The 13,452-nt window shown below is 29.4% G+C and overlaps 1 protein-coding gene across 8 annotated transcripts in view; it reads right to left on the reverse strand.

Annotated features, from left to right (window-relative positions):
• The window catches only part of Cpx (synaptic transmission protein complexin), a 66,051-nt gene that overhangs the window by 28,221 nt on the left and 24,378 nt on the right, over positions 1 to 13,452 (reverse strand). For all 8 annotated transcript variants that reach the window (XR_012478881.1, XM_074240186.1, XM_074240187.1 and 5 more), the window contains exon 3: positions 746 to 909. Coding sequence is in view for 7 of the 8 variants with exons in the window: in XM_074240186.1 (XP_074096287.1) it covers positions 746 to 909 (164 nt within the window). In the remaining variant the exon portion in view is untranslated. The remainder of the gene's footprint in view (positions 1 to 745; positions 910 to 13,452) is intronic.

Raw genomic sequence — 13,452 nt, forward strand, 5'->3', positions numbered from 1 at the left:
CTCTTACTGCTCAACGTTATAGTATTTTTCCTATAAACCGTCCGACTATAATCTAACTACTTCACCGGAATTACGAGGCAATAACATAACCAATACTAAGTTCCGAAATCCGATACATTGTAATATCTAATTCCGGTATTGATTACTTGAGTTCAATAAAATTTGTCGGCTATAATACTTGACTGACTTATAATGGATGATAAGTGAGAGGCTAATGAAATTTGATTGATTAGGTGAGAATATTTGACGATAATGATTTGATGTATTGGAAAGGCGGAGAATCGACTTTAACCTAAATTGGTAAAATTAGTTGGAGCGTATGTTCAAGAGCGTACTTAAGCCCTAGCCTAAAATTCAACGTGTATGATGGAGAGCATTAGTGGAGATGTAGGTGCAGATTGTAGATAGACAACTGTATCGGTAATGGTGAAGTATATACTTTATGGAAAATGTCAAAGAAACTTTTGATGCGAATTTAGTTAAATGCTGAGGGTAAAACTGTCAAAGGGACATAGCGCAACCCTGAGGATATTAATGGTCAAAGCAATGTATCGCGATACTGTATTCTCTTCTCGCTTTTGATCTTTTTTACACTTTTTTTACTGCTCCAGTAATTAAACTTTCATGAGCTAGTGAAATTCCTGCCTCGATCCGCCGTGATAGACATCCTTCGTTCTTCAGAATCTTCATATTTAATATTTAACATCCAATACATAATAATTATTCAAAATAATTAAAACTTTACCTTATCTCGGATTTCTTGTCGCATTTTTTCTCTCTCCTCCTCCATCTTGCGGTGCTTTTCCTTACGTCTCTCTTCAGCTTCCTTAATAGCCTCCTGCCGCTCTCTCTCGGCCTCTTCTTCCTTTTCCTTGTCATCTTCATCGCCGCCCTCACCGCCAACCGCCCCTAAAAAAAATTAGCCAAACAACGGAACATGAGTCATCTGCTTTTTTTTTTCTCGATCCTTAATCCCTGCTGAGGATTACCAACAGAATCTTACCAACAAAATCGCTTGTTCGTAAGAAACGTTGCTTTTTATGAGCAGATTCATTATTACTGTGAAAATTCATTGATAGATTGAAAATTCAGGGGCTTTAATAAAATGTCAGTCATTATTCATTTTCAGTGTAAATTTAAGAAATCTTGTTCTATTAATAAAAATTTATACGGAAGTGTGGATTTTCATCCAAACGATGACAGCGATTTTTTTATTATAATATTTCTCAAAAGTTTTAGTCTTGTTTTAAAATGTTTAGTTTCCGTTACTCACAAAATTAAATTAACTTTTGGATTACATTTTTTGATTTGAATCAAAGTTTTAATAGTTCAAAAAGAAAAGTTTTTTGGTTCAAGTAAATGAAGATAAAAAATTCTTGATTCAAAATTTCTTCTTTCGAATTAAGAACCATATCTTTATCTTCTGCTTCGCTGGATTCTACATTTTTTGCAGTAGCGGGATGGCGCCCAAAATCTTATATCATGCAACTAACCCAGCTTAAGAAGCTACCCGTATAAATTTAATTATCTTTCAAGAGCAAAGTAGTTTTTTATAACTTTTTCGGCTAAACATATTTTTTCGTAAATATATTTTATTATTTTTCTCCTAGCATACAGAAAAAAAACTATAGAAAAAATTACACTGAGAAAAAAATATGGTTCTCTGAACTAGAAAAATTTAGTTAAATAACATCACCACAATTTGATTGAAGTTCTTATACCTAAAATTATTTATTGGATTGAACCGTAATACATAGTGACTTAAACGATTTTTGGTTGAACACGGGCTTAATATTCATCTTAATCTACTTGAACTCGGAAATAAAAAAAAAATTCGGCCATACCGGACCGGGAATCGAACTCGAATCTTTTGGTTACACGGAAAAAAATTTCCGGGAAAATTTACGATACAACTATTGTAAAGCTGGACTATATATACTTTTATTACTATAAATTTTCAAATATTTTAGAAGAAAATTCACTATTTATTCATGAAATTTTACAACTTACTATTGTAAAAAGTAAGAGATTAAAATTTCCAGTGTTGCCTCTTAACCTTTCCGATAGAACTATAACAAATTTTACAATAGTTGAATTGGAATGTTTCTCAATAAGTGTGAGTGATGGTCGTACACAGCGCTAGACTCCGAGTTTATGTCTATGTTAAAGGACATGAGTACTAATTTACCTCGGATAGCGTAGAGGGAGAGTCTCTAGCTGCCAAATTAAGAGTTCTGGGTTCGATTCTCGGATAGATTGTTTGCAATACTAGAATCTTATATCATGCAACTAACCCAGCTTATGAAGTTGTCCATATAAATTCAATTATTTCTCAAGAGCAGAGTAGTTTTATAGAACTTTTTTTTCCTCGAATCAAGTTAATTATTTTTCCCCTGACACACGGAAAAAAAATTACAATTATCGTATCGTAATCCAGGACCAGATTTTCACTTTTATGATCTTAAATTTCTAAATTTTAAAAGTTCTTATAAAAGTAGTCGATATACGAACTTTTGCGAAGGATTAAACTCAAACTAAATATTTAAAAATTCAAGTGAAATATTTTTCTTGACAGGTTTTTAACTTATTTCTAACTTACAAGTAAATAACTATAACAAGCCTGTAAAATAAAAAAAATAAAAATGTCTTTTTAACGCTATTCATACGTACCTTAAGCCAACTGCTTTAAAATTGATAAAATTTACTTAAATGCGTGTGTACGGGAATGTTATTAGGAGACGCGGTGGCATTTGGGGCCCGATGGTTGTAAGACGTCAATATCTCTCTATCGAGGATATTCGGCAAGTGAAGCGCGTGTGTAAGCTTCAAGCTTCTGTTAATGGATGTCACCCGCGAGGATTGACCCAGTAACGACCTTGCTCAACGCAAACCTTGCTCCTCGACCTCGTTTGTTCGATGACCTCCAAATTAGTCCCAGAGAATCCCAGAGTGATGCTTGGCCCTTTAGGGATTTACCGTCAAGCTTATTTTATTTATATTTTATTATTTATTGCAACAAAACAATCTCCAAATAATTTCTCCAACCTAAATAAAATTAATATTTTTTTAATCAGCAGAGCATACGATAAAAATGTCAGATTGTCACAGGCATTGTAGATAGAGTGTTGTTTTTTATTGATCCCAATCCCGATATATTCCTCGAGGAGACATTGGAAAAAAAAAAAAAAAAAAAAAAATTAAAGTAAAAACGGATATATAGAATAGAAGAGATGGAACAACAGTTTTATCGACTACAGACATATATTTTACAGATATGTGTGTGCATGTATTACAGTTTTTTCTGTACTGGTTTTAGTTCAGTCTATACAATTGAAAAATAACGTTGACAAATGATTCCCATCAGCCAACTTACGACATTTTTCTTTTTCGATAAAAAGCTAACCTAAATTTCACGGAATTTAAATTCCTTTGATTTTTTTTTTATTTCTATTCGGATTTATGAACATAAATGTGATTTCTCAGCGGATAGAGATTTAACCAGTAAATGGTAGATTTTTTTGTTTTTCTGAAGAGTGCACTTTGAAACCGTGAAAAAATACGTCGATTTCAAGTTTAAAACTAATATTTCATGTCATAACTAATGGAGTTATAGGTTTTGTTCAGCAAGTTTTTTTTCGCTCGATGATTTAAGAGCCTAAGTAAATAAATCTTTTCTGGACTTGTTCGAACTTTTGTTGGCGTATTTAAAGATGTAAATAATAACTTTATCTCGACCGTAGCCGCAAAAAAAAAATATTTCTGGTAGATGTTCGATCTTTAAAATACTATTGCCTACTTATCAACCTGGCCTTCCGAACCCGTTAAAAAAGTGTTCTAGAAAATGGATTAAAAAATAAAAATTGGTCTCAGCAAATTTTGTTCCAATAGAATTATTTGATTGATTAAAAAATAATGAAATGTCTTTGAAATTTTTTGAATAATACATGCCTTTAAATTTGTACATATACATATATATATATATATATATATATATATATATATAAGGAAAATATATAGTTTTGAATTGACAGAAGTAATTTTGATAAATTAAAAAAATCTCTTTAAACAAAGAACAGGCCTTTGATTTTTAAAAATACTTTTCACCAATATTTAATCTTTCTCTGTCCTTGAAATCTAAAAATAAAATAATGGAACACTGAATTTCAATGTAGACAGATAAAGATAAAGATACCTTTAAACTCTCAGGCTAGAAATCTATAATAGCTGAAAATTTAATCGGATTGCAAAAATAACTTTTATAAATATGAAAGTTCAGGTTTTATTCTCAGGAATTTCTTTCATGTTTTACCTTTAATTGTCCTTGAATTTCAAAAATAATGCTTAACATCGGTTATCAATATATGTATTAAGAATTGATAAAATTTTAAGAAAAACAATAAAAAATAATTAGGAAAAAGGTTGACTACAAAAATATAATTGTTATGTAGTTTTGAGCTCTCCGAGCTCAAAAGTTTGATAGAAGATTGATAAAACACTATTTTTTGAATTTTCAAACCGCAATAGCTTTTGAATGAATGAACCGATTTTCACGCGGTTGGCGGCACTCGACGCAGTTTTTCAAATTCTATGATACATTTTTAAACTCAAATTGATAAGACCGGAAGTTTCGGTGGAATTCGAAAAAAAACGCTTTTATTCGATTTCTTTCGTCAACGATAACTCACGAACGAATCAACCAATTTTGACGGGCTTGGTGGCGATCGACGTCGTTTTTTGATGTTAAGAGCTGATTAGTTTTTGGAATTGATCGATCAAGCCGTATAAAAGTTATTCAAAAAAAACTTGATTTGAAAAAATTTTTTTTCGTAGTTTTTTAAAGATTTCTCAAAATCTACCAGTCGGAATCAGTCCAAATTGTATTCAAAATCTAAGTTTGGTCAAGCCCTTTCAAATGACACCAACTGCGATCAAATCGGTCAAGCCGTTCGAAAGTTATGAGAGGTTTACATACATATACACATTCATACATACATACAGACATACAGACACCATCGCGGGAATAGTCAGGGAAGCTTCCTAGGACCTCAAAACGTCAAGATCTGATGAAAACCCGATTTTCAGAAAACGGGGTAAAAACAATCACTTCACGATTTTTAAAAATTTTCAATTTTCATAGCGGGAAGTTTAAAATTGTATTTTTTGTTCAGAAATTTGTTTCTTCTTTCAAAATGACAATAAACGTCATTTTTTGTCAACATACTTTGATATAGACTTGATTGTATGTGTACACTGATAGAAAATTTATGTTGACTCAAGAGATATTTTCTTGATCTAAGAATTTATTTTGGAAGACAAATGATTATTTTGCTTTAAAAATTTCTTGTCTTGATTTAGATTTTCTTGGCTTAAGAGCTATATTATCTTCAATCGATACATTTAGTTTTTCAACCAAAATAACATTATTGTTTAAAAAACTTAAAACAATTCATCAAAGTATATTTCAAAAACTAAATAATCTTTAATTGTTATACCGAAAAAAAATTATTTCTTGAAATAAGTAAATTAATGACTCAAAAAAAAGCCATTCTTAACACAAGTCGGTAACATCTTGAATCAATGTTATCGCCTATCTTGAACCAAGAGACAAAAATTCTTGAAAGAAATATATCAATATCTAGTTTCAAGAGTTCAAATTTTGAAGAAAAAAAGTTTCTTGAATCAAGATTGTTTTTCTATTAGTGCACGCACACCGAAGTTCCAAAATTATTTTTTTAATTTTCAAATTTACAACAAAATGTTTTTCAATTTCTAAAAATTCTATACAATCATATCATTAACTTGGATTTTTTAATTTTTTAATTTTATATTTTTTTGTAAAGAAAAAAAAATTTTGTTTTCTTAATAGTTTTATGAACGTAAACTTGGCGCGATTTTTTTACCGTGAAACTGTTTTTCTTCGGATCATATTTTATTGCAAGCTCTTCAATTATAATTCACATTATTAACATTGCACTTATAACAATCAGAAAATTTCTTTTATTATTCTCTTAACCTATAAAACTTACTTTTTATGTAATACCTATTCAATAAATGTGTTTCACAAAATAAGATTTTTTATCACATTCATACAATAGTAATATGCATGGATTTTACGTTTCTTTTTTTTGATCTCGAAACATAAAAAATGTGCTTGACACCGTCATATCCATATTACTTTAGCGCTTGTTAAAATGTTCAATATATATAGATATATGTCAGAGCATTATCAACGCATGTGTGTTATGTATAACGAGTGTGACTTCTCACTTTTTCTATCCGCCTCTCTCACTAGACAGCTTTTCGCATATCTTCTTATCTCAAGGGGATTTGCGCGAAAGGAATTTATGGAGCTTCCTGACGATAACAACTCAAATATATCTTTATTTTCAGAATTTTTCATCTCCCAGTTATTATAACAGAAAAGAAATACCGATCATAACTAAATGATTGTTGATAAAAAATTACTATTATTTATTTTTTAGTTTTAGAAAAAAAATTGTATATTTTTCCAGTCAGAGGATATAATTTTATCGTAGTTTAACAGCTGCACAATTATCTCTCGCTACATTTATTCAAGCTCCGTTAACTTATGGTTGCATTATGTTACAAATATATATGAAGTATCGGCCTATATATGTGTTATGTATCTACCAGCCTTCGTTACGTTCAAACCTGCGGAAACGCGATATGCAATGGATGACAAGTTTAGTGGACGGTGTACTACTGTGTATATATATATATATATATATATATTGAAAAATGTCGAGTGTATTTTACACTTGAGTGAAATTCAATTTTCAACTTTTATTGTTTTTTTTTTCTTATTATTTCGTTTTAAAACCACTGACATTTTGTAGAGGTAGAAAATTTTATTTACAGATAGGTGAACGCTTGGATTTATTTTATTAAGCCTCAAAATTTGTTCTGGAAAATTTTTAGAAAATTTTATCACCTTTACTATTTATTTTAATTTCAGTGCTATTTAAAAAAAATTGACCTAAATTTTTTATAGCGTCGAGGAAAATTAAATAAAAATGAAGAAAAACACTTTTTCGTGGGAAAAAAAATTTTTTTTTGAATTATCGACCGCTGGTAATAAATTTTTGTGTAGTTCATTTTTTTGCCGCAGCGCTGTTAAGAAATAAATAACAGTAATCAATCAATAATAGAATAAAAAAATTGGTCGCTATTTTTAATGAAGAACAAAGCAAGCTTTTTAAAAAGATTATACATATATATAGTCAATATAATTTTTCTAGACGGAAAGAACAAGATTTCACTGGATAATATTTAAGGTTATACTCAGTGACATCTGGAGTGAAAAAAAATTTCAGATAGTAGCCAGTATAATTCAGATTATACTGAGTAATATCTGGATTATACTCATTGTAATCTTCCATTTTTCCCAGTAAAATCTCAGATTATATTACGTAAGTTTTCACTGGATATGATCCGAGATTGTATCCTGTAGAATTTGGATTATACTCAGTAGAATCTTGGATTATACCCAGTGATATCTGCGCCATTTTTTTTCTAGCGCTTGCGCGTTAAGTGTTGTTTACAATATGTGAATTATAGTCAATCATCAGTATATTGAACATTATATCACTGTTATCTGATATCACTGGGTATAATCCAAGATTCTACTGAGTATAATCCAAATTCTACATGATACAATCTCGGATTATATCCAGTGGAATTTTACGTGGTATGATCTGAGATTTTGCTGGGGGAAATTGAAGATTACAATGAGTATAATCCAGATATCACTCAGTATAATCTGAATTATACTGGCTACTATCTGAAAATTTTTTTTCACACCAGATGTCACTGAGTATAACCTGAAATGTTATCCAGTGAAATCTTGTTTTTTCTGTGTACAAAAAGAGAAAAAATTTCTTTGAAAAAAAATGGGCATTTTTGTGACAAGAAATTGATTTGTTGAAATATTCAACAATTTTATTTCTAAGATGAAGAAATCAAAATTTTTCGCGCAGTAACTTTCTTGTTAAGAAAAAGTTTTTTTGATTTGGAAAAAAAAAAATAATTTTAGATCGACAACTTGCGAATTTCCATCCAAAGTTGTTTTTTAATTCATTCAACAAATCTTTAAAGTAATATTCTTCTCTAATAACATTTTTATTTATAATCTTTAAAATTTTACAACCACTCTAATTACCATACTTCCAAGCAATTCAAAGGTGACTTTTAAATTATCCATTTTCCATATTTGAATATGTCAAATTTAGATGTTTTAATCGAGTCGAAATCGCGTAACAAAATTAAATGATATATCTTATTTAATACATATTTTTTTCTTTTTAACTAGTTTAGAAGTTAGCTTAAATGATTAAAGAGCACTCGGAACGAATTATCGTCGACACTATATACACCTATATATAAATATATGTATATATATCCTTTTCATCACATAAGAGTCTAGTCCGTGTCTCGTGAGTTCTGTGAGGTGAAAAATTGGAAATCGCAGAATGCTCTTAAAAGTCAAGTGGTACAGGACTCCAATTGACTGAGTGGCTTCGTTCGATCGTACACTCTTTAGGAAATAGTCAACGGTAACTTTTTTACTTTATCTAATTCTCAAACTAATTTTCATTTGTTTCATTTTATTTTTCGACTTCTTAACTTACTTCGCTTTATTCTCTTGTACGTGGACTTTTTAAGTGAAGAGCACAATATGTTACAATTATCACTTCTTATTTTTTCTAGTTATAAGAAGTCTGCAAAAATTATAAATTCTAGAGATTTTTCGCTTCACGATAAACGATTTATTTCTCAATTAAATTTTTCTTTTCAAGTCGCTTTTATCAAATTTTTTACTAACAATTCTCGCTATAAAAATTGACCACGTTCAAAATTTAAAAAGTCATTGAATTTAGTCTGATTCAAAAATACCGACTTCATGCAGGGTCAATCGTTTTTCAGATATTTTTTCCATAAACTCATACATAATCCGTGACGGATTATTTAGGAGTGCATATAAACTAATTCAATTAAGCGCATTGTTGATATTTACATAAACTAGTCGGTTGTTACGAGTTTGCATAAGTTTTGAATTACGTATGGTATGATTAATGAGCAAGTGTACAATATTTATTTGAGTTATGTGATGAACAGGCTTACTTTGATGTTTGTGGATCTTTTTATTGTTTATTGGATTTAACTTTCGATTATAATACTTTACAACCCGACTATTTATCTCTATCCCAACAATCTAAGATAATAATGAAGAAAATGCGTAAAAAATAAAAATAAAGATAAACTTAATCGGAGTTTTTTTACTTAAGTAGAATTAATCCTCACAAATCGATTATAAATTTTAATCAGAAATAATTTTTTTCAATTGACTTTGAAGAATTCAAGCTTTACGTTAAAAGCGCGCTTTCACTTTGAAAACTGGCGATATCAAAGATAACAAAATAGTAGTCGATGTTATTTGACCTGATTTTTACTATTTAGTAGATCGAGTGTAGATTGCTTGAAATCACCCTTTGATTAAAAGGAAATGTGGCTTTTTTTTGAAGAACTGAAGAGATGAAAAAAAATTTTTTTGTTTTATGAAAATTTTTCTTAGTTGATAGAAAAATTAGGATAGAATAAAACAGAGGAAAAACGAATTCTTTTTATATAAATTTGGAAAGAAGCATTATGAAAGAAGCGATGGTGTCTGTGTGTATGTATGTATGAATGTATGTGTGTATGTATGTAAACCTCTCATAACTTTTGAACGGCTTGGCCGATTTGATCGCGGTTGGTGTCATTTAAAAGAGTTTGACCAAACTTAAATTTTCAATACAATTTGGACCGATTTCGACCGGTAGATTTTGAGGAATCTTAAAAAAACTACGAAAAAAAAATTTTTTCAAATCAAGTTTTTTTTTAATAACTTTTAAACGGCTCGATCGATCAATTCCAAAAACTAATCAGCTCTTAACATCGATAAATCACGTCGATTGCCACCAAGCCGGTCAAAATCAGTTGATTCGTTCATGAGTTATCGTTGACGAAAGAAATCGAATAAAAGCGTTTTTTTCGAATTCCACCGAAACTTTCGGTCTTATCAATTTGTGTTTAAAAATGTATCATAGAATTTGAAAAACTGCGTCGAATGCCGCCAACCGCGTGAAAATCGGTTCATTCATTCAAAAGCTATTGCGGTTTGAAAATTCAAAAAATCGTGTTTTATTAAACTTCTATCCGACTTTTGAGCTCGGAGAGCTCAAAACTACATCAAAATTATATTTTTGAGCTTTTTGAGTTCAAAAACGTAATAAGCGCAATTTTGTGCGCTTGATTACGAAAGTAGCGGGAATTTGCAGGGATGGCCTTTAGGGTCAACCGTTTTCTCAATTTTTTTTCTAAAATTTTTCTTACTATTTCAATTAGATAAATAATTGTGTCATTAAAAAACATACACTTGATTTTTTGAGGACTTGCAATACTTTTACGGAAAATTCACTAAAAATATAGGATAAATTTATGAATTTTATAAATCAAACTTATAAATTTCGGTTTGATATTCGTTTTTGTTCAGTAAGTTATGTCAAAGATAATTTTTACCGTTATTTCAAATCTTATCATTTCGATAAATTTACTCTTTGTCTCTGTACCCAGATAAGATCAGTGAATATTTGAAATTTCGCACGAAAGAAGCTCTCAAGAAAATACTATCAGGATAAAACTGTGCAAAGAATTAAAATAACTGAATTAGAGCGAGTAATTAATGAAGCTATTAGGAAGAAGATAATTTTTGATCGTGATAATTATCGCAATTTGTTATCTATCGCTACTAATTGAATGCAATTTTAGGAATATTTTTTGCACAGTTAAATACCAGTAATTGATGTAGTGTTACTGTCGGGTGCTACTAATTGCTTTAACGAGTTTGAAAAATAGCCCGGATGTCAAAATGTCGGGAATGGAATCCCTGGTGCTTTGTTACTATTTCAAATAATAATTTGTAAGAGAAAGAATTGTTCTGGATGAAGCTTTCATTTTTTACGGGATTAAATGTAACATAAATATGAAATGTTATGAATATTACGAGTTTTTATTAAAATGCATGGTTGTGATTAATTAGAAAGAAAAATATAAATAATTGTTAGTTCATATTCATCCAAACTTACGAACAAGCTTAATTATTTGTTAACAATCTTGTTTTGCAATAGAACTTCGTTCTAAAGTCTTAAAGTGACTTTTTTTTGCATAGTATTATATACTCTGGAAATTTAGTTCTGCAAGCGAGAGAGAACAGCGCCACGTGGCCACCTAGCGGTAATTTTACAAACTAATTTTTTATTTTTATTTTTTTTTTATTTCGGGGTATTTTTGATTGTTCTCTTTCAGGATTTTCGGGAATTTATCAGAAATTACGGAAAGAATTATCACAAATTATTCAATCAATTTTTTATGTTTAATATTATTATTTTCAAAAATTATGCAAGGAATAAAAAGTCAATTTTTTGAAATCCGACTGACAAAAATAAATTTTCAACACGGAAAAATTTTCAGTTAAAAAATAAAATAAAATCAATGAGTAAAACGTTTCAATTTAAATCGAACGGAAAATCAATTGGGTAAAAATGACTTACCACAAAAATCAAATTAATTTAAAGATATTCTTAAAATCTTTTTTGTGGAGAGAAGAAAAAAGTTGGCGAACTTGTCGATCTTCTTTCCAAGTCATTTAATCTCGATAATACGGTAGTGGAAGAGAAAAAGTTTAAAAGGACAAAAAATAGAGCAGGAAACAAAAAAGAGGAGCAGTAAAGAAAAAAAGTTTGGAAAGATATAGGAGGAGAAGTTGTAGTGATTTTATGGTGTCAACCACCATGATCTTTAACATCTGAAAGAAATTACATTTGAAATTGTAATTTTTTTTCTCGCTCACTATCTACCTTCCCAACAACACTACATTAGATTCTTTTCTTTACTTATTTTTATTCAACGCTGTATTTCACGTAGTTTCTCTCATTGTTAAATTATTATTCTATTCTGTTCTACTTTTTCTTATTTTTATCATCTTGCTATTTAATTCTACTCTTATTTGTCGTGTTACTCTTACTCACTAAATTTACATTTTCACTCACAATTATTAAACGTGCAAATTACAGAATATTTGTTGCCTTTGTCACGCCTGTTACTTATTTATTATTATCATTATTACGATTTACTTTCTCGCTTTCTTAGTATTCTTCATTTTGTTTTTAATTTTTCAAATTAGTTAAGTGATTCTTCAACAGATTCGAATTACTCTGCTCTATTAACGGAATTACATAGACTCTGCGCCTCTTTGATTTTGAATTCCCGTGAAAATAATCTAAAAGTTTATTTAAGGCGAAAGTTACGTTGACAAAAGTTCAGACAATAAGATTAATGGCCTAATAGTCACAATATATTTAAATTGATTCATAATACTTTCACAAATATATACTTGAGTCTATGCCAAGTCATCAAACTCAAAATTGTTATAAAACAGCCGAAAAAATTTTAGTTTCATTATTAACATAATTATTTAATTAAAGTTCTTGCATCTACAATTATTTATTATGATCAGCCCAAAAACGTAATTACTTAATTATTTTTAGTTAATAGTCATCTTAATTCAATAAAACTTAGAAAACAGAAAAATAATTCGGACAGCCCGGACCAGGAATCGAACCCAGATCTTTTGGTTAGGCACCAAGGGCTTTTCCAGTTGAGCTATCTGAGACATGGCTCGTAGATATCTTTCAGTCATCTAATAATTTTTTGTTAAACACGATAATAGAAAATTATCCGTACAATAAAAATACATGAGGATGTAAAGTTAGTCAATAGTCGAAATTCGCAAAAAAATGGGACCTGATTCCTTATTGGTCAAAATTTAGGCGCGCTATTCAAATTTCTAGTTTATTAAAATATAGCGAATACAATTATTTTTTCAATAGTTATTTTGACTAATGCATAGTTAGAGTAATTACAAATGAAAAGGTTCAGTAAACTAGGGTAGAAGTACCGTTTTTGGCCAGTTGATATTTGAATTAATTTATAAAAAATTATAATATTATAATCATATTTTCGTTGAGTTTTAAAAAATCTACTCTTATAATTTAGATGAAAAATATGAAAATATATCATGTAAGCAAACTATTCGTAACGTGATTGGTCAAATATATCATAAGCATGAAAATATATGTAAACGCTAAACTCAGGCGCGCAAATTCAAATTCAAATTTGCGCGCGCAAATTTGAATTCTAGTTTATATTAAAATCAATTGAGTTTGTACTTGTTTATTAATATAAATTCATTTCTATCGTTTATTTGAACAATAAATGGCCATAAACAGTACAGTGGCCACAAAAGGTACTTCTACCCTACATTTTTAATAAATATTATAATACTATAAATAGAAGCTAATAAATTTTTCAAGTTTTGAAGCTTAGTATGCGTAT

Source organism: Cotesia typhae, unplaced genomic scaffold, assembly GCF_013202065.1.
Source record: "Cotesia typhae breed Kobodo isofemale line unplaced genomic scaffold, CoteBio_Ctyphae contig_26, whole genome shotgun sequence".
Classification (NCBI taxonomy): domain Eukaryota; kingdom Metazoa; phylum Arthropoda; class Insecta; order Hymenoptera; family Braconidae; genus Cotesia; species Cotesia typhae.